Consider the following 24478-nt stretch of genomic DNA (forward strand, 5'->3'; position numbering starts at 1 on the left):
TTATTTTCCCATTTCCCCTTTTAATCCCACCTCCGTTCCAACGAGCGACGACAGCATTCGAAACGTTAAAAACCAAAATGTAGTCGAACGCGCAGGGTGGAACACAAATGCAGTGGAAATTTGACGCGTAGCAAGTTATTTACAAGGTGGCATTCATTAGTATTTACCAATGTTCTATGTTTACATTAAATTTTTTTCAGTGTTCCTGTCACTATTCAAAGTTTTTCGTTATAAAGTCCTGAATGCACCTGTTTACCGAATGCGGTTTCAATTTTTACGAAAACCTACCTTATATTGAAGAAATCTACTCTTTTCCTCATTAACTTGAGGTAATATATAAAGGGTACAATATTAATTCACATTAATATTTAAAAATTGTTATGTATATCACTACATAGTATAAAACAAAGTCGCTTTCCCGCTGTCTGTCCCTATGTATGCTTAAATCTTTAAAACTACGCAGCGGATTTTGATCCGGTTTTTTTTAAAAGATAGAGTGATTCAAGAGGAAGATTTATATGTATAATACATGCATAATATAGTAGCAAAACACTGATAATTTTAGAGGTTTCTAATGTGATGTCGTAAATAAACACATTTTTTGCGCTTACATTGCAAACGTTGGCTGAACCCTACGAGATAGATCAAAATAATGTACTACAATATTGTACATCTTAAAAGGGTCTACAAAAACATCCGCGATAGTATATGTCTATCTCTTAGGGATAACTCACAATAACCATTTTTATCCTTTACTTTTTATGAGAAATAATGACTTATTTACGAAGCGATTGTAGGCAATACACCATTAATTCTTATCCAATTAAGTACCTTAAATACATTGTGCATTTAATATAGATCAATATGGCCCTTTACAGCATGTAATTTAAATGAATATTTTCGAAGATATTACAGATTTAAAATGCAGGGACATAGCGGTTGCGGCGATACCGGCCGGGCGGCCGGTTTGTATTGTCTAATGACAAAAACACTGTGAATGTTGTATATTCTGTAGTATATTTAGTATGTTATGGGGATATCTTTTGAAGATTTCCCCTTTTCGATAATAATCTAAACAAAACAAAAATATATTTAGCATCAGCATTGCACCCGTGCGAAGCTGGGGCGGTCACTAGTTAATATTATAAAGAGGTAAAGTTGGCAAGTTTGTTAGGTAGGATGTAGGAGACTAGTCGTTCGACCTCAAAAATTCTTTCACTAATACTTAGGAAGGGATTTTCAGGGTAAAAATAGGCTGTATATTATAGTCCATTAAAATTATTTTCGTATTTCGTGGGGCTAATTTTGCAACAAAAGTCGATAAACCCTACAGTTACAAACTGAATTTCAAAAAGAAGAAAATTTACGAAAAATATTATGGTATTAGATTTTGATTGTCATTAAATTATACGTGTTTGTTTGTAAAACTAGATCTAATATCTAATTGTGGCATGTTTTTGCCGAGCTCAGTTTAATGCAACATCCGGGTTTATTTAAATGCAGGAGGGCGCTCGCTGGTGCTGACACATGCAGCGGAACTGCGTCGTTGAACATTGCCAACCCGTTGTATTTTCCGATGCAAAACCGATCTGTGATTATCGTTTATTTCAAACCAAACAACCGCATACGAATCAGTTTTTGAACGGTCCTACCACCACTTAACATTCAAAGTTCGTTATTGGCCAAGCGAAATTTGAAAATTTCACAAAACGTGATGCACTAAACCGCCCCGATTAATCGCTTTTCAACCACTTTAGCACAACTACCTAATACACCTACTCATTGAATAAAAAGTGATGAAACTTAAAACACTTTTTGGCCAAATACCGGTACATAAAAGATTACACATTAATAAGTAGAAAAGAAAGTAAAAAATTATATTCTAATGTGAACAAAAGAATGAAGGCAAAAGAGGGTGTCATGTCTTTATTGGTTATAAAACCGACGCCAAACATCTTATAATTAACTAAAAGAACCTAGTAAGTGTCTATTGCAATTAAATTCTGTACAATTATTACTTACACACCTTTGATAAAGCCTCCTAACAAGAGGCGAAACGTTGGTGTCGGTTCTATAACCAACAAAGACATTATTACCTTCTTTTACCTCGATTCTTTTGTCCACATTAGAACTAGGGGAAGAAATAGCGAACTGATAATGTTCTAATATCTAAAATTATTAAAAACAACTTACCGTTTGGGGGAAACTCGTAAAAAAAAGCGGACCGCGGACTAAGACACCTGAAAGAAAAATAATATGTTTTTAACACGACGAATATCATGACCCAAAACGAAAATTGTATGACGATGATGAAGTTATTGTGATAGAATAAAATTTTCTAATTCAATGGACGGATGAACTAAGTTCAAACTAGCGTTTAAAATTGCGACATCAATATGCAATTGTGCAGAAATTAATTCAACTTATTTCAAATCCGTAGATTTGGTTAGAAATTGGTAGACTGCCTTCAAATTCGATAATTCAATCCGGACAATTCTACTCCTCAAAAGTTAAACAAACTATTGAATATTTTAAAATAAACAATAGAGAAAATGACGTTTACTTCACAGTATAAATTCTGATTGGAAACTGCAATTTAGTAGCATTTATATACAAACAACTGAAGGTTGATTACAGTCACAATGAACCTGCAAGAGACAGAATTCTGAGGTGCTAAGAACTCACAGTTCCAAATTTACACTTTTAAGTCTCATTTTTGCTTATATCTACTGCTGAATAGATCGACAGTGCTTATTATATTATGCTGAACAGTGAGAAATTTTAAATTAAACTGAATATGTAATGAATCTGTTCTATTTTTAAATAATATGATAATTCTATGGCCACTTCTAACGCGAACCTCCTAATTTGCATGAACCGGGAGACTGCAATTTTTTTGGAAATGATATTTGAATAATATATATATATATATATTAGAGCGAGAGTACTTTACAATAAATTCTAACAGAAATTCGGGCTCGAATAATGAAATACTCAATTCACATTCAGTCTCATGGAACTTATTATTCAGGGCGCAAAGTTAATAAACTTTTTTAACTACACAATACATTCATTCAGATAGGTGCCATTTAAATTGAAGGGCTTCGTCTGGTAATTCTACACTTACCAGGTAAGGATTAATTACATTTTCTGGATGGTATGTACAGGACGTAACAGAAACAAGTGCCGAGTNTGCTGAATAGATCGACAGTGCTTATTATATTATGCTGAACAGTGAGAAATTTTAAATTAAACTGAATATGTAATGAATCTGTTCTATTTTTAAATAATATGATAATTCTATGGCCACTTCTAACGCGAACCTCCTAATTTGCATGAACCGGGAGACTGCAATTTTTTTGGAAATGATATTTGAATAATATATATATATATATATTAGAGCGAGAGTACTTTACAATAAATTCTAACAGAAATTCGGGCTCGAATAATGAAATACTCAATTCACATTCAGTCTCATGGAACTTATTATTCAGGGCGCAAAGTTAATAAACTTTTTTAACTACACAATACATTCATTCAGATAGGTGCCATTTAAATTGAAGGGCTTCGTCTGGTAATTCTACACTTACCAGGTAAGGATTAATTACATTTTCTGGATGGTATGTACAGGACGTAACAGAAACAAGTGCCGAGTTTGTAGGAGTAAAGCAATACGGGCCGCAACGCTGTACTTAATTAACTAGTAATTACCAGATATTAGTGTAATATTTATTTTGTATTTTTTTTGCTCATGTATTGTTTATTTATTAGATTAGATTATCAACGTTTACAGTCTCCATCCATATAGCTGCAGTTTTTAACGCACTACGCTATTCGGTAGACACTTACGTTGTCGATTCACGCACAGAACCGGCTTCGAATTGTAAATTACTGTAACTTTCATCCTTCAAAGCTCGGTACTTATTTCTATATACAAAAAATGTATCGATTGATTCGATTTCTGGTTCCTTGTTGTATAAAAATGATACAACAGATTTCCGCTAGTACCTGAACTAATTAGTGAATTGAAAATTCTAATTGAGAGTGAAATTTAAAAAAATTTAAGCAGTCTATCTATCAATGAGCTATAAAATTAGGTGAAATATTAGAATAACACCAACACAGGGTAACAAAATCCAATGACGAACATGAAACAATAGTAATTTGGGGTACTCACGTTTGGTAGAAATGCTGACTGAGTTGTTGGCTGTTATTTCCCTGTTCGGCTGCAGCCATAATTCGTTGCTGTTGCTGCCTGGCTATTTGAACACCGAAAACCCCATAGCCGAACCCATAAATTTCATCTTCCTCTTTATCGCTCAGGCAACTCGACGGCTGCAACAACAAAATATAAAAATCATTACGACTATGAACAAACAACGTCAGAAAGTTTCCCGTTTCTTACCGAGTATTTCCCCGGCACATAAATCGGCTGAGATTGAGATGAAGTAATTCCTGCGTTCGATATGGCAGTGACGTTAGCGTATTTTCTATTTGGGGTTGTGCTCAAGCTTTTGTCCTGCGACGAAATTTCGGTCAGTTCTTTCTTTCGTAACTCCTCAAGATGGTTCAAAACGTCCCCGTAGTGAGTACAGAACAGGTCAGCGTAACGTGACGCTAAGCCCTCTAGGTAACCCCTCTCGCCATCCTGCAACAAAAAGAAAAAATTTTATCTACTCTGATATTATAAAAGGGTAAACCTTCTAAGTTTGTAAGTCCGAAACTACAAATACACCTTCAGAGTGTTTACGTTTTATTAAATAGCCATCATCATAAGGTCGTCAGTCCTAAGACTGGTTGGACACGCACCTCTACTTCTTACTATCCTGAGCTAATATTTGCATTTCCCTACAACTAGAACATCCCACATCCTTAACTATTTGCAAACAGTAATCTAATCTAAGTCTACCTCTACTCCTTTTAACTCCTGTTTCTGCCTCTAATATGTCTCTGACTAGCCCTTCATGTCTGAGAAGCTGTCCTACCAACCTATATCTCGTCTATTTCTTATTGACTTCCATAGAGTCGCCTGTTCTCCTATTCTTTCTAATACCTCTTCATTTCTAACCTTCCCTATTCACGGTATTCTCATCATTCGCCTGTAATACCACATTTCGAACGCTTCTAACCTTTCTCTTTCCACGACGCTCACCGTCCATGTTTCGCACCCGTACAGCGCCGCACTCCAAACATATACCTTTAACAAACTTTTTCGAATTCCTTAATTAACGTTCGCAAGCATAGAAGTGACTTCTTTCTATTGAAGGCGACTCGACCCTGCGCTATCCTCTGCTTTAAATCCTTACTACTCCTTCCGTCCTGGTTCTTCTTCTAATTTTTCGTCTCCTACCCTATCCTATCCTATATTTTTCTCCTTACAGACCAGTATTTTTATTAAATACCCAAATGCTAAAAAAAAAAGTTATAGTCTTCATTTAATTTTGTTCCTTGTAGATTATGCGTCTGTTTTAGCGACATCGACTGTTACCCTGAGAATAATTGTGACACAAGGCGCGGTGCATCAGTGGGAAAGCTGCAAGGAAATAGCAGTAGGAAAGTTGTGCTCCGGCGCCATGCGGCATTTAAGGCGGCGCGGCGGTAAGCTCGATGTGCACAACAAGAAGATTAATGATACAAAGAATTAAATTAAATTCTTTAAAGTTGCTCCATAACATGACAGAGGTAATAAAAAGGCCCGCGCGGGTGCGCTTCTCCGGCCGCGTAATGCGCTTTTAATGTGGAAATGGCTCTTTCGGTTTTATGAACCAAACCGAACTGAACCAAAGTAAATCGAAATTAAGTGAGCACTACCATCAGGGAAGGCTGTGCGCCAAGATTTTCGCAGGGTATGCTTCTAAAAGGTTATTACTTTTATGAAATTCAATGCAAGTGTACTTAAAGTACGTTCATATGAACTAAAAATTACAAAAAAATTAATGTAACCAACTGGAAACAGATATTGTACTTCTTTATCGAGATGACCAAAAATTTTTTTATCCCTCGGGAACAGCGTTTTTTTTTTCTGGATAAAAGGTACCGTATGTCTTTTTATATACCCTTGGCAATGTATGTACAAAATTTCATGATGATCGGTTTAGTAGTTAAGGCGTCAAACAAACTGACAGTCGCATAAATATGGAGTACAAACAGTAAACTTACAATTTAAATTTAGTGACATGTGTTTGATGCAAATGTGTTTTTACGAAATCGACGAAATTGATTCATAATTTCGGGTCCTTTTTAACTAATTTTTAAATTTTGAAGCGCAAAATTTCACTCTTAACTAAACACATTTGCAAATCCTTGCCAAAAATTATAAAATATTACAGTTATCTGCACATGGCGACACACTCGAAAGAATATTTAATGAATTAGTCCGCGCCTACCCTAGACAAAAAATTTCAGTCTCTCTCCAGTCCCTCAGTATCTTGCAGAGTCTTTCAGCGTCTCTGAAAGCGTCTCTCACAGTCTTTCACAGCCTCTCAGTTATTGCCTAGCTTTTTTATGGATCTCTCACAGTCTCTGTATGAGAGACACGAACAATAAGATTGTTAATGCACAGATTCCAGTCTCTCATAGAGAGACGGAACGAATGAAACTGAAAAATTGAGAGACTCGAGTCTTTCGTAGAAAGACTGGGATCTCTGAAATACGTTGAACTTTATTTTAAATTTTAATCAGGTCTATCGAGACACCATTTATTAAGAGATTCGAGTCTCTCTTTCAAAGATTCGAGTCTCTCGTTCAGAGACTGGATACGAAATGAGGATCACTCTATGAGCGACTCGAATCTCTCGTTCAGAGACGCTAAACAGTTTTTTTGACAGTCTCTCTCAGCGACACCAGAGACTCGATGAGAAACTGAGACTCGATTCTCGCTTTCAGAGACTCTGAGAGACTGAACATTTTTATCTCGGATATGGTAATGTTTATTTAATGATATACACATGTAACATTAAACGAGAATTTGTTCTTCAGTATTTAAAAATATTCCTCATTCAAGTGATATCAAAACAAGTCTTCTAGAATATTCTGTATTACGTAGTCGAACACGTGTATCTTTCAGGAGATACAAGCCCACAAGAATTATAATTTAGTCCGTGCCAGGAGCATAAACGATATGCAGCGGAGCATTTTTATTATATTATGATATCTGGAACATACACCGGCGGCAGAGGTAGAAATACAAGTAGGAAAAGCGGCAGACGACATTTCCTTCGGGCATTCCCCGTAGCATTATATCGGGACGTAACATTTTCCAGACCACTTCATCTCGGTTTAACCACGACGTACGAATTCTAAATTGGAAGACGCGCCACGAGAACATCTTCTCTCACACGATCCGGGAACAAATGTGCAGAAACAGGAGGAATACGAACAGAGAGCGAGAACGAGAATAGGAAAATCCTCTTCCATTACTGAAGGATTAGAGTCCAGAAACAAGCGAGTTGTCCTTCGTGAGGTAACTAACTATATGTACCTACCTTTACATATATAAGAGCAGCATGTTACCCAACTTCTCTGCATCCCTTTTGCAACTAATGATAAACAAGCCTGGATCATACCAGTGACCAGCAAACAAAAACCACTTAATGAACATCGAGAGAGGCTGAAGAAGTGTAATCGGATTACTAATTTAGTAAAGTACCTACTGCAAAATATTTCCAACGTTTTTTCTCCTTCTGTCACATCGTGTCGCAGACCAATTAGAAAATACTAATTAATGTTTTTTGAGAAGTTATAAAAACCACTTTTCTCTTTAAATGCACTTTTATTACTGTATGACGAAATTCACGATCCAAAACTGTTTCGTCACTTTGTATAGATTCTTAAGAAGTCTAATTAGTTTTTGTATTATTTGCTGCATACTCTGATAGAACATTTACATTAAATTCCTACAATGGTGTGGTAACATCCCCCAATTATCATATTAACAATCTACATGTATAAACGAACCCTTAGGGTTTCGCACTAGTTCACATGACGAGAAGGGAGTCAAACAGAGGGTGTGAGTGACAAACAGGGTAGTCTTCTAGTTCTACAAGAGCGTTCCGACATCAGTCCATCTCTGCTTGGTTCTGACTGGCTACGATATTCTCGGAAACTAAATTCGGTACGAATTCGACTCGAGGATAAGATTGGTTTTGATGAATTTGACAGCATCAGTAGTGTTGTCATAGGAACCGCGAAATGCGATGAGAATAAATTGAGATCCCGATGCTTACCGAGTAAGTTTGATTTGAATAAGCTAAGGCACTTGAAGAGGTGTCAGCAGTGGGACGCTGTTGACGGAATACGAAATTGAATCCTGCGGCTCCTGGCTTCGCCTTGTACATTCTTTTTTATCTATTTCACATTCAATGCGTTTCATTCTTCTCCCCTTTCCCTGACCCGCAAGCAAAAATTTTACATTCTAGATGCAAAGAAGATTTTCCAAACTTCGAAGATATATCTTTTTGTATTTCAACTTAATTTAGGAGCTAGCAAACGTAACATCTCTATTGCCTATACTTTAAACGCCACCAGCAATTTAATTTTTTGTATCTAGAATGGCATGTATATGAATTCTGAATGTTGTGCATCATCTACTTGAAAGTTATCACTTAGGGTAGATAAATTGAATTAGCTGATAAAAATTCTTTAATCGTTATTCTTCTCAATTATTACTGAGAGCTTCTAGCTGTTATTTTCTTAAACCATATGATCATCATGTAATCCACATCCAATCCCTTTTTTCATTGATACTTGATATCTCTATATTGACGGTGGCCACAGCGGAAAAATGGGAATACCGTAGATAAAGAAGATGAGAAGTAAGGAAGTATTAGAAAGAGTAAGAGAACAGTGGGCGCTTGAAGTCAACAAGAACTAGGCGAGATAGACTGGTAAGACACCTTCCCAAGCATGAAGGGTTAGTTACAGACCTATCGGAAGCCCAAACAGGAATTAAGAGAGGTAGAAGTAGAACCAGAAATAGAAATGCGAAGGTTAGGTCAGGACTAACGCTTTTATGATTCTTATGATTATTATGAAGATGATACTGACGGCGACGGTGATGATATGTCGCAGCAACATGCGAAATATCATAAAGTGTTTTAAGGATGAAAAGAAGAAGTAAAGTTACTTTTCCGACAAAACTATTATCCTTTCGAGCATTAGATACAGGTCCAGCGTTAAATTCAGCCCGGGGTTCCCGGTATAATCATTCTTAGTAGCAGTAAAAGGAATTTATGCGGAGGAAGTCGGGTCCCGCGGCGGTACTAAGACATGATACAACAAGCAGGGACTTAGAAGCAGCATCACAACTAACTCGGGGGCTTCTTGCGCGTCCGCGTTCGGTTCCGAGACGGCAGTCGTCTATAAAGTGGAACTAAAGTGGATTACTACTACCGTTGCGTACTAACTCATTCACCAACTCACTCACTTGCCTTTGCCTGCAAAATTTCTGACAAAAGGAGAGACGTTTCAGCAAGATTGCATTTCTACATTTAAAAGATGCAAATCCGTTTGAGACGTGTTACGGACGAGTAGACTGGCTAACGACCAAAAACTAGTACGAATATACGACCCGGGATCCTTCCTTCCACCTCTCCGTCTACGTTATTTCCGTGATTAAGAATGAGATAATCTATTGAAACACTCAAATACTTCACTATTACAATATATCTTTCTTATAGTGAAGTGAAAAACACTCGACGCACAGAAGAAGACTAATTTCAAGCAAGCATTCTATATTTTGAAATACTTTAAGTAACTTATCAACGAGGAAAAATTGTTGCAACTATAACGCCCTCGCAGGGAATTGAACCCGGTACCTTTCGCTTCACTCACCGTTGCTCTAATCATTAAGCTACGAAAGGTGACACTAACAACAACAAAGAAAGGTACTTATGAAGTCACAGATTCGTCAAAATTGTTTATTTACCCAGCAACAATATTTCCGCATTAATTTGAGTAATTTGTAATGGATAAAAAGTGAATTTTCACATCTTTTGTACACGTCTAGTTCGTAATAGTCTTATATAGAACGTAAATTTTTCCAGTCAGGTGGCAAGGATTTCTGCAGTTGATAGATTTGATGCAGGGTTGTTTTATGCTCAATCTCCCTCTCCCTCGTCACTCCCAGCACCACTATCATTTGGGGCGGCAGCGATTAAAAATAATCGCCTAAAAGCTGCTCTTACAGCTCCAGTTTTGAGTGCTAGCGTTTTAGAAAAAAAAGAAAACAAAAATCTCGCGCGGAGAAGCATCCAGCGAGTGGTAGCGTTCGACTCCCGGTTTCGCGCTCGACGATTTCGTCTAGTTTTTTTTAAGCATTTTATTGTCGAGGTTATTGAATTGAAAACCGCCTCCATCCGTGCGACAGGGATTATATTAATTTCAATGGATCCACTTCGACTCCTCGCCCAAAATGAAAAAAAGAAAATCTGGGCCCGGCGCCATTCCCGAAATTACTGCGACAGACGGAAAATCTAGTTTTTAATGTGAAAAAATGGCAAACGACGACACAATCGCTAGAGGTAGATACTCGAAATGTTTCGCTAATGGGTACAATAATAAAGAAAATTAAACAGAAACGGGAACGAGTGAATGACCTACAACGTGAATAGCTAATACCTACCTACTGATTTTTGGAAATGGTGAACCTATTCCGAAATACATAGACCTAATTGGGCTCAATTATTCCATTTTTGAGTGTACCATTTGCATGTTCATTTTGATTAACTTTCAGTGCATATTTCTCTAACGAATGTGAAGTGAAGCATTTTCAGTTAAGTTCTTTTCAATTTTCCATGGTTTTCAATTGTCCGCCAGTGAAATATTTTCATGAAAATTACCTAATCTATTTTTTGTGAATTTCATAACACAATAACAATAAAATATAACCACTCCAGAGGGACTCAGACGCAGATAGGTGACAGGTAGACCAAATGGGTAATTTCCAATTCAAATAGCTCATTGGTTTTTAATCAAACTTAGATCACCGCTACAATCTACACATCTAAGACGCGATCAACGTCATTAAAGACAGTACAACGTAAGGGAAAGATACACAGGGGTAAAAGATTAATATGCTTAGATTTGCAGATGATATAGCAATATTAGCACCTAGCAAGGAAGAGTTAGAGATAGCTTTAAATAAAATGGAAGCGGTATTGACAAAACTGTATTGTATGAAAATAAATAAAAGTAAAACAAAAATACCGGTATGCAAAAGCAAAAAAAAGTAGGGAGAGAGCGAATATAAAGATAGGAGACGAAAAATTAGAGAAAGTGGTTGTTTTTAGGTATCTAGGAAGTCAGAAAAGTCAGGACGGAAGAAGTATAGAGATATAAAGTAGAGGATATTCTTCCTATCATCCTCTACAGTATACCTTTGAGCTTTCTTTTAATATCCATAAAATTATTCTGAAAGCCGTGACGAAAAATCATTAGTCTCATTAAGAATACATCTCACGATTGTTACTGTTAATTTTTAAACTGTCATTTTTAATCTTTACTATACCTAATTAACCAATTGCATCCAATCTACAAACTACCCCTGTTTTCTGTACATTAAAATGGAGCAATTACATAATTAATTTTTGCACCAGAAGACATAATTTAAACTGTTACTACACGATACAACGTTTCATTTAATAAAGAGTCCATCAGAAACGTAATTTCATTCATCACTTTACGACAAGAACGTTAAAGATGAACGACGCGGAGGCGGCCGTTCTATATATATTTGATGGAAACGTTTGAAACTGTTGAACTATCCAACTATTCCAACCCTGCCGAGAGTAACTCGGTAAGTAACTAAACCCGTTCCCGCTGCTTCGACTAAGTAAGTAAATAGGTACATTTGTGTATACGTATTTGCATGTGTGCTACAGGTACGTATGTGCTACATTATATTGTGCATGTACATGTATGCAGGTGGATGATGTTCTTGAATAGATTGGTACTAAAATATGAATTTCGCTAAATAGCTCAGCGATCTTGGCTTATTAAACAAGCGCAACGGGGCACGCCGGAAACGCCGAGAACAAAATGTAAATGAATGAAATATCCCTATATTATGTCTTACCAAGTCAGCAGCTACTCGTCAAGAAATGCGGAATAAGAGTCAAGACGCAGACCTTTGCATTAATTATTACTATTGTCTGAATGCAGACAAAATAAAGAAATTGTAGTAATAAGAGATATAAAACAATGAACAACCTAGAGAAATCATTTTTGTTCCGTGAAGCAGTTTCGCGTTTTGTTAAATCGACCCAATATATCCCGGAACCGTAACAAATGGAATTCCATGCGATATTTCCGAGTTTTGAAAGTTACGCAAACTTAATTCTGGGAAAATGAAAAATATAATTTTGGCAATTACGAAAACTATGTGACATTATCCAAGGTGTTTCAACATAGATGCTCTTCATACCGACTGGATTCGGTAGAGGGCATTCCTGGCTAACGAACGAGCGGCTGGTGAGTTGTCTCCGAGCACCTGGAGAGTCAGAACAGGCTTTTTCGCACGACGTGCTTCTGTGAGTGGTGCAAGCCGAAAATGCAGCGTTCGTTAGAGCAGAGATACAGGTGACGAGTCATGGATCTTTGAGTATAATCCCGAGACAAAGAGGCAATCTTCCGAGTGGCACACGCCGGCGTCTCCTAGCCCAAAAAAGGGAAGAATGAGCAAATCCAAAGTGAAAACGATGCTCATTGTCTTTTTTGACATGAAAGGCATCGTCCATCATGAATTTGTTCCTCCTGGACAAACCGTCAACTCCAAGTTTTACGTGGAAGTGCACAAGAGACTCAAACGAAGAGTCAATCGGGTCCGACAAGACATCGCAGCCGACTGGAAGTTGCACCACGACAACGCCCCGGCTCACACCGCCTTTCTTGTGGACAGCTACCTGACCAAGGCCGGCATTCCAACGCTTCCGCAGCCGCCCTACAGCCCAGATGTGGCCCCCCGGACTTTTTTGTTTACTCGCCTGAAAAGGCCGATGAAAGGCAAGCATTTTGAGACGACATAGGGTATCCAAGCAGCATGCACCGCGGCTCTTAAGGCTATTCCGGAGAATGCCTTCCGTGACGCCTTCAATGCTTGGAAATCGCGCTAGCAGCGCTGCATCGACGCAGAAGGAGCCTATTTTGAAAGTTTTTAAAGAATTGTAACGATTGGCTCAATAATTTTTTGACGTGACAACGTCTTATAATTCGATGGAGCCGGCTGCACGCAGGAAAAAACATGACTCATGCGGCGTTACCTCGCTCTGAGGCGTTCCATTTAAGGCTTGAAGTGCAAGCGAGAGCGCGGAACGAGCGACAAAGAGGCACAATCGGCCTCCGCGTTCGGCAGCGTTCGACATCTGTCTCTCTCCTACTTGAGTGAGCGATGCGTCCACGTGGACAGCTGCTATACAATAATACATTTCCATTTACCTCCTTCTCTATATCCATACAAAATATCTATCAAACAAATAAAATTAAAATTTTCTTTTGAAAAATGAAACCATTCCATCAGTATTTTCTTATGACGTTGTCACGTTCAACTATCGTCAGTAAACCGACTTTACAGACAACCGATTTTTTTTAAATCGACTCAATCCTATTACTTTCCGGACAAACCCTGTATTTGTACATCTTCAGAATGTAAACAGAATTTTGAAAATCAGAACTGTGGTTAAGGAGATAATCCCGGTCAAAGACAAACAGTGGATATCCCTCTCTACATAATAGGAACGTTCCCTGAATTAACATGGCCCAGTAACTCACCATTTTCGAGTTGAAATAAGTTAGATAGAATTAACCTTATTCAGTTCGTTTGTTTTTCTTTTTCTCCTTTATTTTTTATTAAAATCCGTTCGTTCTTTTCAAACAGGCAGACGCACGTAGTGGAGACGGTCGTGCGGTAAAAATCAAGACAAACCCGGAATTACCGACTTAACAATTTCCGTAAAAATCATCAGTAGAACAAACTTTTCCTTCGCATGTTCGAGTCAGCTCATTCAACTTTTCCTCAGCAGAGACAATCGAATTTCGTCGTCCTGCGCCACCGCTGATGCCTTTCAACGTCAACGATTGAATTGCGCCTGTCAAGGAAACCTTCAATGCGAATATGTGTCTATATGGAGAGACCCGCGGAGGCAGAAACCTCGTCCCAGAAAAAAAAACAAACAAAACAGAAGAGAAAATCAACTAAAGAAGAAAGAAAGTTAACGTAGAGACCAGCGAAGTTCAACGGTTAATTGGGCCAGGAAATAACTCTGTTCGAAGACAGGAGCTGATTGGCAAAAATTATCAAGATGAAATTGGTTTGACAAGGAGAACGTAGGGTGCGACGTGATGGGAATCGAATCTGAAGGGTATTTATCATCTTATGTTGGGAATACGAAAGGCCAGAATATAACGCGAAACAAAACAAAACCACACGCGTTCGCCAATTTTCTCGGGGGAAGATGAATAAAGACAAATGGACAGCTTCAAATTCACTTTTTTGTACGCTAATAAATTTCTTTTGTGCGACATATTAATCACTGGGAAAACATCAACAGATCAAAACTTGAACTACAAAAATAACATCAACCGATTCTACTGAAAAAGGCAAAAACAATGACGACTGTTAAATAAAAATGTGAACCCAAATAAGGTTCTTAGACTTTAATTAGTTACTTTCGAAAGGTCGTATCATCAGCGAAGACAGCTGCACCAATTTTCATTACAAATACAACTGCGCTAGGCCCATAAATATCTGCATATTTTTACACATATACAATGATTTGATGATAACGACGTATAAAAATTCATCATCATCATAAGGTCGTAAGTCCTAAGACTGGTTGGACACGTACCTCCACTTCTTCCTATCTTCTTTTTATTGAAAGAGACTCGACCCAGCGCTATCCTCTGCTTTATATCCCTACTACTCCTTCCGTCCTGACTTATCTGACTTCCTAGATACCTAAAATCAGCCACTTTATATACGCTCTTTCCCTACTTTTTCTTCCTTTGCATACCAGTATTTTGTTTTACTTTTATTTATTTTCATTCAATACTGTTTTCTCAACACCGCTTGCATTTTATTTAAAGCTATCTCTAACTCCTCCTTGCTAGATGCTAATACTGCTATATTATCTGCAAATCTAAGCATACTAATCTTTTGCCCCTGTATCTATCTATCCCTACAATTGTACTGTCTTTAATGATGTTGATCGCGTTTTCGATGTATAGATTAAAAGGTAGCGGTGACAGTGTGCATCCCTCTCTAACTTCCTTCCTAATGTTTACTTCTCTACGTTGCAGCTCTATAACTGCCTGTTGCTCCTTTTACAAACTAAGTATCACTCTTCTGTCTCTGTAACTCATCCCTACATTTTTACAAAGTATATTTAACATCTTGTCCCATTTAACATTGTCAAAAGCTTTTTCTAAATCTACAAATCCTATGTACGCGCTCTTTCCTTTTTCTATCGTTTTCTCTATTGTTACCCGTAAAACTAGAATGGCCTAGGTTCTAGCTACTCTTTAATATTTATGTACCACTACGTCATTTTTTTATAGAAGTTACATAAAGTCAAAAAACAATTGATAAAAATACCCTTAGAGGTCTTTGTAACATAATATTGATGTTTTATGTTTGTGCCCGATGCCTTTAGATTATTAGACATTTTATATTGCTGGAGATACCTTACAGTGCCCGTCTGACACCTGTTAATTGCATTATTCCTTCAACTAAAGATCGTTTTCATTTTGGGTTAACGCCCTTGAATTTTTCCCTTCGACGAGAGGATCTTTTTCGTTTCAACAACTCTCAAGCCGAAAAATAATTTGAAAAAGATCGTTCCGATTCTCCCTCGGCTAATTAAGGTCAAGTGTAGGTGCCTCTTTTACGGTAAATATCGTCGTAAAATTGAAAGGGAAAACTTTACTGCAAACTGCTATCATTAGGGGTCGTTTATTTGCGAATTTATGCCCGACTGGAAAGGAAGAAAGTCGAGAGAGAGGTTTTAAATACTGCTAATGAAACGAAATTTTAAACGATTACATTTTTGTTAAAAACTTAATAACGACTACAGGTTAATACGTAGGCATCACCCTATTTCAAAGACCCTTAAGTACATTAAGTACCAAATTTGAACGGTAGATTTGTTGGAGGCGCACATTCCTCGCATAATTTTATAATGTGTACAATGTAAGTTAAACATTAAAAATTTAATAATTATAACATACAACAATAGAATGTATACAACCAACTATACAACCGAATATAGTCATTTAGACCCGTCCACTTTATTCCAATTGTTTAATACCAGCTCAAAAATGTCAAAATTGGCGGTTTTTAATTAAAGGTTCTAATTAAAACGAGATCATCCTTGATATCGAAAGTTGGCTTTAAGAACAAATCGATTTTTTAGTTAAAAACTTTAATAGTCAACTAACTGTAAGTTCCAGAATATTAGAAAACATAGCCCCAACCACTATAATTGCAAAAAAGTCGAATGAAATTTTGTAAAACCGTTGTCTTTACGGCATTACACGAACCTTTTTTAGGTTTTACAAACTTTAACCGAAAAATTCAATTTTCGAGAGTCTTGACAGATTAACAACATAAAGAAACCTACGATTTCGACCCAACTCACACAAATTAGAAACCTTTCTGTATAGATTTTCAATTAAGAATAAAAACATGCAACACTGCTCACTGTATATATACATGTTCATGTAGACGTATGTAGTTAAATCTTCCGAAACGTTTCCTAAGTGTAAAACCGTGCTCGGCTCTGATTTAGCGCATTCCCCAAATTAAATGTATTATAAAGAGACCAAGATATATTGTGGCAGTACGGCGACATGTACGCCACTGTGGCGACGCTGATAAGGGCGTCGAAAGTTGCCGTCACGACGGTGCTACACTGTCGCGCCCGATAAAGAACGTTAACATTCCATATAAAAGGGGCTAACCATAAATTTTACCGTCGTTTGATAATAGAGATATCAGCAGCTTATGTTTTCCGGCGTTTCGCTTATAAGAATGCAATTTAAACACCGCAAAATCGAAAAGCATTCGGCACTTTATATACCTACAGAAACTTTTTGAATGGTTGCAAGGAAAATTGAGAGGCGATATCACATTTTTTAATACTTTCTACAAAAGATTTTCTTAAAACGATAATTGAAACACGAGCCAACGATAAACCAACTTCAATTTGATTCTAGTTTTGTAAGTAGCTACATTTGAATTTGGCTCTTCTTAAAAATTACATTAGAAAACGACAATTCTTTTTTATTCAGTGCCTTCCACTTAGAGCTTTCAGTTTGTTTTCGAAATGCGTCGAATGGTCGCGAAATTTTATTCGTGAAAGGTTTCAAAACGTAGGTAGGGAGGTACCTCCTGAAAGCTTTTTTATTCGACTCGAAAATCGACCGGTTGGTACACCTTGGCAAATTTTAGTCGAGTTTGTAGCTTATCGCAGAACGGTATCTCTCTGGGGTTCTAACGGAATTAGAATGCCGCCTATCTACCCACCGGCCCATTCCCATCCATAATGCAGAATTCTCAGTCTCTGCCAGATTTCCTACTAATCAATATATGCAAACGAATGAATTGAGTCAGGACAAGAAATAAACAAATAAAAACCGATGCTACAGCTACAGCTACACAATTTTTAAGTGATAAACTAAATTATTTCATGCCTACTAATAACAGAATTTCTTTTTTATTTTATTTATTTTGCTAAACGTTAATATGATGGACAAAACTCCACTGAGTAAAGTGTAACAACAATCAACAACACGTGAAACAAAATAGCATCGTAAACAAATTTTTTCTCAGCCTTCTACAATTCAGATTACAGTTCTGTGATACAATAAAATAAATGTGAAGGCCTTTTCATTTATCTGCTTCTCAAATACCACCTGATAACTGAACTGTAACGGACACTTGTTTGTTTTTTATGTAGAAGAAGAACAGAGACCTCCTTGTTTTAGTCGATACAGTTTGAATAATTTGTAAAAAATATGAGCATGGAGATAAAACGAAAGCATAAATATGATTATAGAAAAGAAGAGAATAACAACATATTTGAACAAATTTTGGTACAACAAAAAACATGTTTTTGAACATTTATTTATAACTTAATTAGTTGGAAACAAACATAATCATCGAGTCCAATTTCAACTAATGTGAATACACAAATAGATACATTAATATTTTTGTGTAATTTAACGGTAGAGGAATAATAATAATTAAAATTGATAAATTTTGTTATGTAAACTAATTGTTAAAACTATGTCGACAGTTTACTAGATACTGAAAATAAAGCAAAACACAATATACCTATTATACATAGCGGAATCACATACATGCATTAACTTGGCCAAAATGTGAATCACTTATTATAATTAATAATTTGCATTTGATCCAAACGGATGAATACGGGACCGATTTTAATTTAAAACGTTACAATTAAAATTTTAATTAATAATTTCTATATTAAACAGCGACAAATTATTCGGAAATCAATGATGTTTTTACATATTTTAGTTACCAATGAATGCACAAATTAAAAATCAATTGCAATCCGTGGGCATTTAGTAAAATAGAAATTAGCTCGTGACCGTGCTGCAATTTTAAATCCTTACTTATGTTCAAAAACTGAAAATTTTCTGATAATGATTAGCTATTTATCCGAAGCACAGCACACTGTGAAAAAAAAGGTCATTAAAAAGGGTGTAGAACGATCGGTTCTACATGACAAGAAAGTGCATCATAACAATGTATGAAATATGTGTCTAAATGTATGTGTAGGAAACTGAAAAACATCGTGGCACCGCCCGACATAAAAATGTTCAGTCTCTCAGAGTCTCTGAAAGCGAGACTCAAGTCTCCGTCTCTCATCGAGTCTTTCTGGTGTCGCTGAGAGATACTGTCAAAAAAACTGTTTAGCGTCCTTGAACGAGAGACTCGAGTCGCTCATAGAGAGATCCTCATTTCGTATCCAGTCTCTGAACGAGAGACTCGAATCTCTCAATAAGTGATGTCTCGATAGACATGGTTAAAATACAACATATTTCAGAGATCCCAGTCTTTCTACGAGAGACTCGAGTCTCTCAATTTTTCAGTTTTATTCATTCAGTCTCTCTGTGAGAGACTCGAATCTTTGAATGAACAATTTTACCGTTCGAGTCTCTCATACACAGACTGTAAGAGAACCACTAGGCAATAACTGAGCGACTGTGAAAGACTGGGAGAGACGCTCTCAGAGACGCTGAAAGACTCTGAGAGACTGGAGAGAGACTGAAAATTTTTGTCTAGGGTGTCCACATGAAACTTGACTAAAAGTTCAACGATGTTTTTAGTAAAATTATCGATTGAAACTTAGCTACAGACAAATAGTTGCTGTATAATACTCGCTTCGTATTGGCCTTTTGATCGTAATTCTTTTTTTGTTTTTCTCTTTAACCAGCGAAAGCGTTTCTAAAACGATTTTAAACTTACCCCTTTAATCTTTTTTCAGGCAATTAACGCTACAACCACTACCAACTACTATATTCGATTTAGATCTTCAAAGCCGCGGAATAAACGAAGTGTAAGCTGCAATCTGCAATCTCGTCGAGTTCGAAGGAAGATATTCAAAACGGGGGCGGCGGATACAGATAGAGGGCTCAAGGGGGTGGGCGACACACTTAAGTCGCCACTTTAAGAACTTATTTAACTAAACGTCCGTATTTGAACTAAAATCATAGAGCAAGCAACTTTGCGAAGCGACGAGGAAGCTAAACAGCCCGCGGACAGAGAGGAAGAGCGAGACAGAGTTAATGCAATATCCATTTTATATAAAGCGAGCACAATCGATCCGAGGCGGCCAAGTCTTTCTTCTATCCCAAGGCAAAATTCCGCGGAAGAAATTATAAATATGGATAAAATTTAAATTTACCTATCAAACCGCAGCAGCGGCGGGCGCTCCGTGTAATGCATTTTGTTTTTTATTTTCCTGGTAATTCGTTCGGAGCAACGTTTTCGGAAAAAGAGGAATTTTAAGCCTCAGAAATTTTTCTCGAAATTTCTTTCACGAATTCGTAGTATGATAATAATTTTCACCGCTGGAACTAGACGTCTACCGATGAAGTTACCGAATAAAAGAAAAATGTCGGACCTACGAAAGACTTAATGCCACTAAGTGTCGCGATTTTAATACATTTAATATTGATTAAGAAAAAAGCTACAGCATCGGTAGAGCACAGAGACCCGCTCCTTTTGCATAGCAGCCGGTCATCGATACCACTAGGCCATTCCCGTCTGCTGAAAATTACGTCGACCAGACGTCTTGCGCGCTTACAGAATACGACGCTAATCTCTATTTTGAATGTGTTTTCCTTACAGAATATTAAATCGGTAATACAGCTACAAAAATTAATGAGTATGACACCGTTTTTGTAAATTCTTATAAATATAATAACTTTTAGGCAAAGTGTAGTGTACTATTAAGAAGGTAATTTTCATTCTCAATTGTATTATGGGTTCTAAGAGTTGATTGTATAGTACAGACGATTACTAGTAAAGACAACACCCACTCTCCAACCATAATTTTAAAAGAAGCTGTTCTACTTTAAAGACGTCGCAATTTTCCCGAATCGGACGAAGAAAATTCGCTTTATAGTACGACCATCTTCTCGAATTGTGCTATAAATATAGAGGAAACGTCTCCTCGAGATCTTTTACAATACGTTTCCCATAAAAAAGGGAAATATCAAGTCGATACAAGAAAAATAAAAGAACTAGCGAGAAGTAAAGTGAGCATAAACAAATCAAATAAGGCCTTTTGCATTTTCTGTGTACGGATTTATGTCAAATTGAACAAGTGTATACATAAATTATCAAAAAGTATATAATGTAAAAAATTCATCTTAACGCCGTATGGACCATTAAGTAATCGCGACAAAGACTTGAAGTGGCAAGAGGTGAACTTTGATCCCGATTCCTTGATCAAATATTATCCTACTACAAGGACAAGAAACAAGGTAAATAATGGGAGAAATCGGAATTAATCTGAGGAGGAACGCCGAGTTCGATAATTTATTTTTGTTTCACGAAAATCTCAGTCGGGAAAAGGGGAAACCCAAATCGATATTTATTGTCCTCCCGGCACCCGTTAGTATGTCGTAAAACAACGACCTAAATATCCAAACGCGTTGATGAACACCAAGAAGTCCACAATCTTTATCAGAACCATTTACCAAAAGAACATTTTTACGGTAATGGGTCACAAAAATTAATATTTATAGAGTAAGATTCGCGGTCAAATCTCTTAGCGATAATAATTCATCATTCTCATTAAACAGCTCCAATTTTTAATCAAAATCAATCTTGATATTATTCAAATTTGAAACACAGGAACGGCTTTCTCGTGCATTACGAATTGTTCAAATATTCAACAATATTCCACGGTCATGGATACAGTGGATACAGAACCAGTGTATCGAAACCCTTGATGCAAATTGTCCAAAGGAAGGCATCAAGGAAAGGTTTAAAGGATCGATATACATACATATAAGGATTCTAAAGGGTACCTCTTTTTTTGTGCCCATAACACAAAAAAGAAAGTTCTTTCAAACGAAAATAAAATCAACAGGGATTTTCCGAATCTCAAACTTTTATCGAATATTTCTTCTTAAACTGAACCATAAAAAAACTTTTAAAGACATAATAAATAAAACATCTAATATTACCTGATCGATAATTTTGAGGCGCTTTTTTACAATCACATTAAACAATTCAATAGCATCGTAATAAAACCGGATGTTCCCGGTATTTATCGAAGAAAAACAAAACGATCGATTGCTATTAATAAAAAAGGCGAGCAACAAGTTTCGGTTTCGACTTGCTTCCATCAAGCAGCCATCCTCTAAATATAGACAGCGTCAACTTGAATTGATTAATGTCATGTCTTTTCTGCAGAGCAAACCGTTAAGCGAAAATGTCTTTTCAAAAATTACCGGGCGGTCTGTACAGATACTTCCTATACCAGTCGCTTCGGCTTAATTAAAGAAAAAAAACTTTTTCTCAGACCGCTTAAATGTAAAGAAATTAACGAAATTTACGGCCGATATGACAGATCTTCATTGAACCCATCGGAATCGAAAACCGCGGCCAATTAATAAAGCAACTGTTTTATCGTTTAATTTATTATTTATTGGGTACAAAATATTTATCAAGCATTAGAACGTTAATGAACTTGTGTTCAAATCGGGATATCCATGGAAGTCTAATTAATGACTAAGTGGATCTATCCAATAAACACACCACAAGTTTATGGTCATAATCAAATTATACAAAAAGTTCCCGATTACAGTTACTTACGAGATGATAGCTCAGAAATCGAGGTACCTACCAGCATTAAACACGTGTAATAATTAACAAAACCGCTATTTCACATTTATGCCGTCGTTTAATCAATGACAACCCATTAATTAATAAAATTTTAATTAACTTACGGATGATTATACCGTAAAAATAAAATCCAAATCTAAAAAAAATTTTTAAGTAAAATTTTCAATTTCCTTATCTCAACAATATTCGCGTATGAACAGAAAATTATTTTACGAGTAAAAGACAGGCTATCTTTCCAACTTTGTCCAGAAAAATGACTAAAAACTGTTGTATATCAAGTGAGTCAACGGCGAGAGCAAACCGAGTATAATGAGTCTATACCGAGCTTCCAGGAGTACCTAAAATTGCCGGTAACAACTACTATACACTACAAAACGCATAAAGAAGAGTGTAAAATGAATGAGAGCCTCAATAGAAATCGAGTTTGCTATACAATTACGTATAAAAACTATTATTATCACATATGTGGACGCGGGTAGTTATTTATATTAATTGAGACAAAATGGCCTAATTACAAGGGTAAAATTGGCATTCGAATATAATTATAGGATTCTGTAAAGTCTAAACTATATGCAATTTATTTTTGAAAAGCCATACAGAATCCAATTAGGCGAATGTATAAATGTCTGGCAGTGTGCGATTTCCGTCGCAAAGAGCTTAATGGAGGTGTATGAACCTGGTAACTATTTTAATTTTAGGGAAATTGAATCATTCACAAAAAGGGTCTACATTTAGGCAGTTGTAGGTATAATTGTATATGTGCATGGCAAACGTTTAACTGCATTGAATTATCATCATCATCATCATCGTAGGGTTGTCAATCGTTGGACACGCACTTCTACTCTCTATATCTACCCTCTATATCTCTTCTTCTCCTTCTATCCTGAATTACCTAGATACCGAAAATCATCATCGTCTCTTATCCTTTGCATACCAATGTTTTCCTTTTATAGGGTTATTCGAAAAGTCATTTCGTTTTTTTTGTGGAAATGACAGACAGTTTTCGTATAATAAACAAATACTTTATTAAATTATACATTGACCGTTCTGGTCCAACACCTTTTGCCATCTTTCTGGTAGTAGCATAATTCCACGCTCATAAAATTTTTGGTCTTTGCTGGTAAAAAACTGATCGAGGACGTTTTTGACCTTCTCATTTGAGGTGAAGGTTTTACAGTCTAAAAAATTTTGGAGTGACCGGAACAAATAATAATTCGATGGTGCCAGGTCTGGAGAATATGGTGGGTGTAGCATTGTATCCCATTCAAGCTGTAAAAGCTTTTGGCGAGTGACCAAATTTGTGTGAGGTTTCGCGTTGTCTTGGTGAAACACTACACCTTTCCTGTTGATTAGTTCTGACCTTTTCTGTTGAAGTGCATCATTCAGTTTGTCCAGCTGATGACAGTAGACTTCCGAATTAATCGTTGTGTTATCCGGTAAAAGCTCAAAAAAAAAGATTCCTTTAAAATCCCACCAAACAGACAGCATCACCTTTTTTTTGTGAATATCGGCTTTGGAAATGGTTTGAGAAGGTTCATCTTTTTTGCTCCATGACCTCTTGCGTTTGACGTTGTTGTATACAACCCATTTTTCGTCCCCAGTGATGACGCGCTTAAAAAACGGATCATTTTCGTGACATTTGAGAAGCGAATCGCAGACGTCAATGCGGCCATACAGATTTCTCTCTGTGAGAACATGGGGAACCCATACATCGAGCTTCGAGGTTAATCCCAAGCCTTTCGTGTGGTCATAAACTGTTGAATTTGATAAATTTAACCTCAATCCGATCTCACGTGTTGTTATTCGCCGGTTCACATCAACTAATGCCTTTATCGCGTCTTTATTAGCTTCAACCGGCCTTCCCGAACGTGGTGCATCTTCGACATCAAAATTGCCGGATCGAAATTTAGCGAACCAGTTCTGGCACTGGCGTACTGTCAACACACCCTCTCCATACACATCAGTCAATTTCTTTCTGGCTTGAACCGCATTTTTACCCTTTCTGTAGTAAAACAGTAAGATATGTCGAAAATGCTGCTTATCGCTCTCCATATTTAAAAGGGCACCAACCAAAAACTACTGCGTAGAATTAATTGGAAT

General features: G+C 36.8%; 1 protein-coding gene across 4 annotated transcripts in view; it reads right to left on the reverse strand.

The window, feature by feature from the left end:
- The window catches only part of LOC108732284, a 149094-nt gene that overhangs the window by 28291 nt on the left and 96325 nt on the right, over positions 1-24478 (reverse strand). For all 4 annotated transcript variants that reach the window (XR_003231003.1, XR_001937067.1, XM_018462979.1 and 1 more), the window contains 3 exons: positions 4406-4648; positions 4178-4335; positions 2194-2240 (listed from right to left, as the gene is read on the reverse strand). Coding sequence is in view for 2 of the 4 variants with exons in the window: in XM_018462979.1 (XP_018318481.1) it covers positions 2194-2240; positions 4178-4335; positions 4406-4648 (448 nt within the window). In the remaining 2 variants the exon portion in view is untranslated. The remainder of the gene's footprint in view (positions 1-2193; positions 2241-4177; positions 4336-4405; positions 4649-24478) is intronic.

This window comes from Agrilus planipennis, unplaced genomic scaffold (genome assembly GCF_000699045.2).
Source record: "Agrilus planipennis isolate EAB-ADULT unplaced genomic scaffold, Apla_2.0 scaffold30, whole genome shotgun sequence".
NCBI lineage: Eukaryota > Metazoa > Arthropoda > Insecta > Coleoptera > Buprestidae > Agrilus > Agrilus planipennis.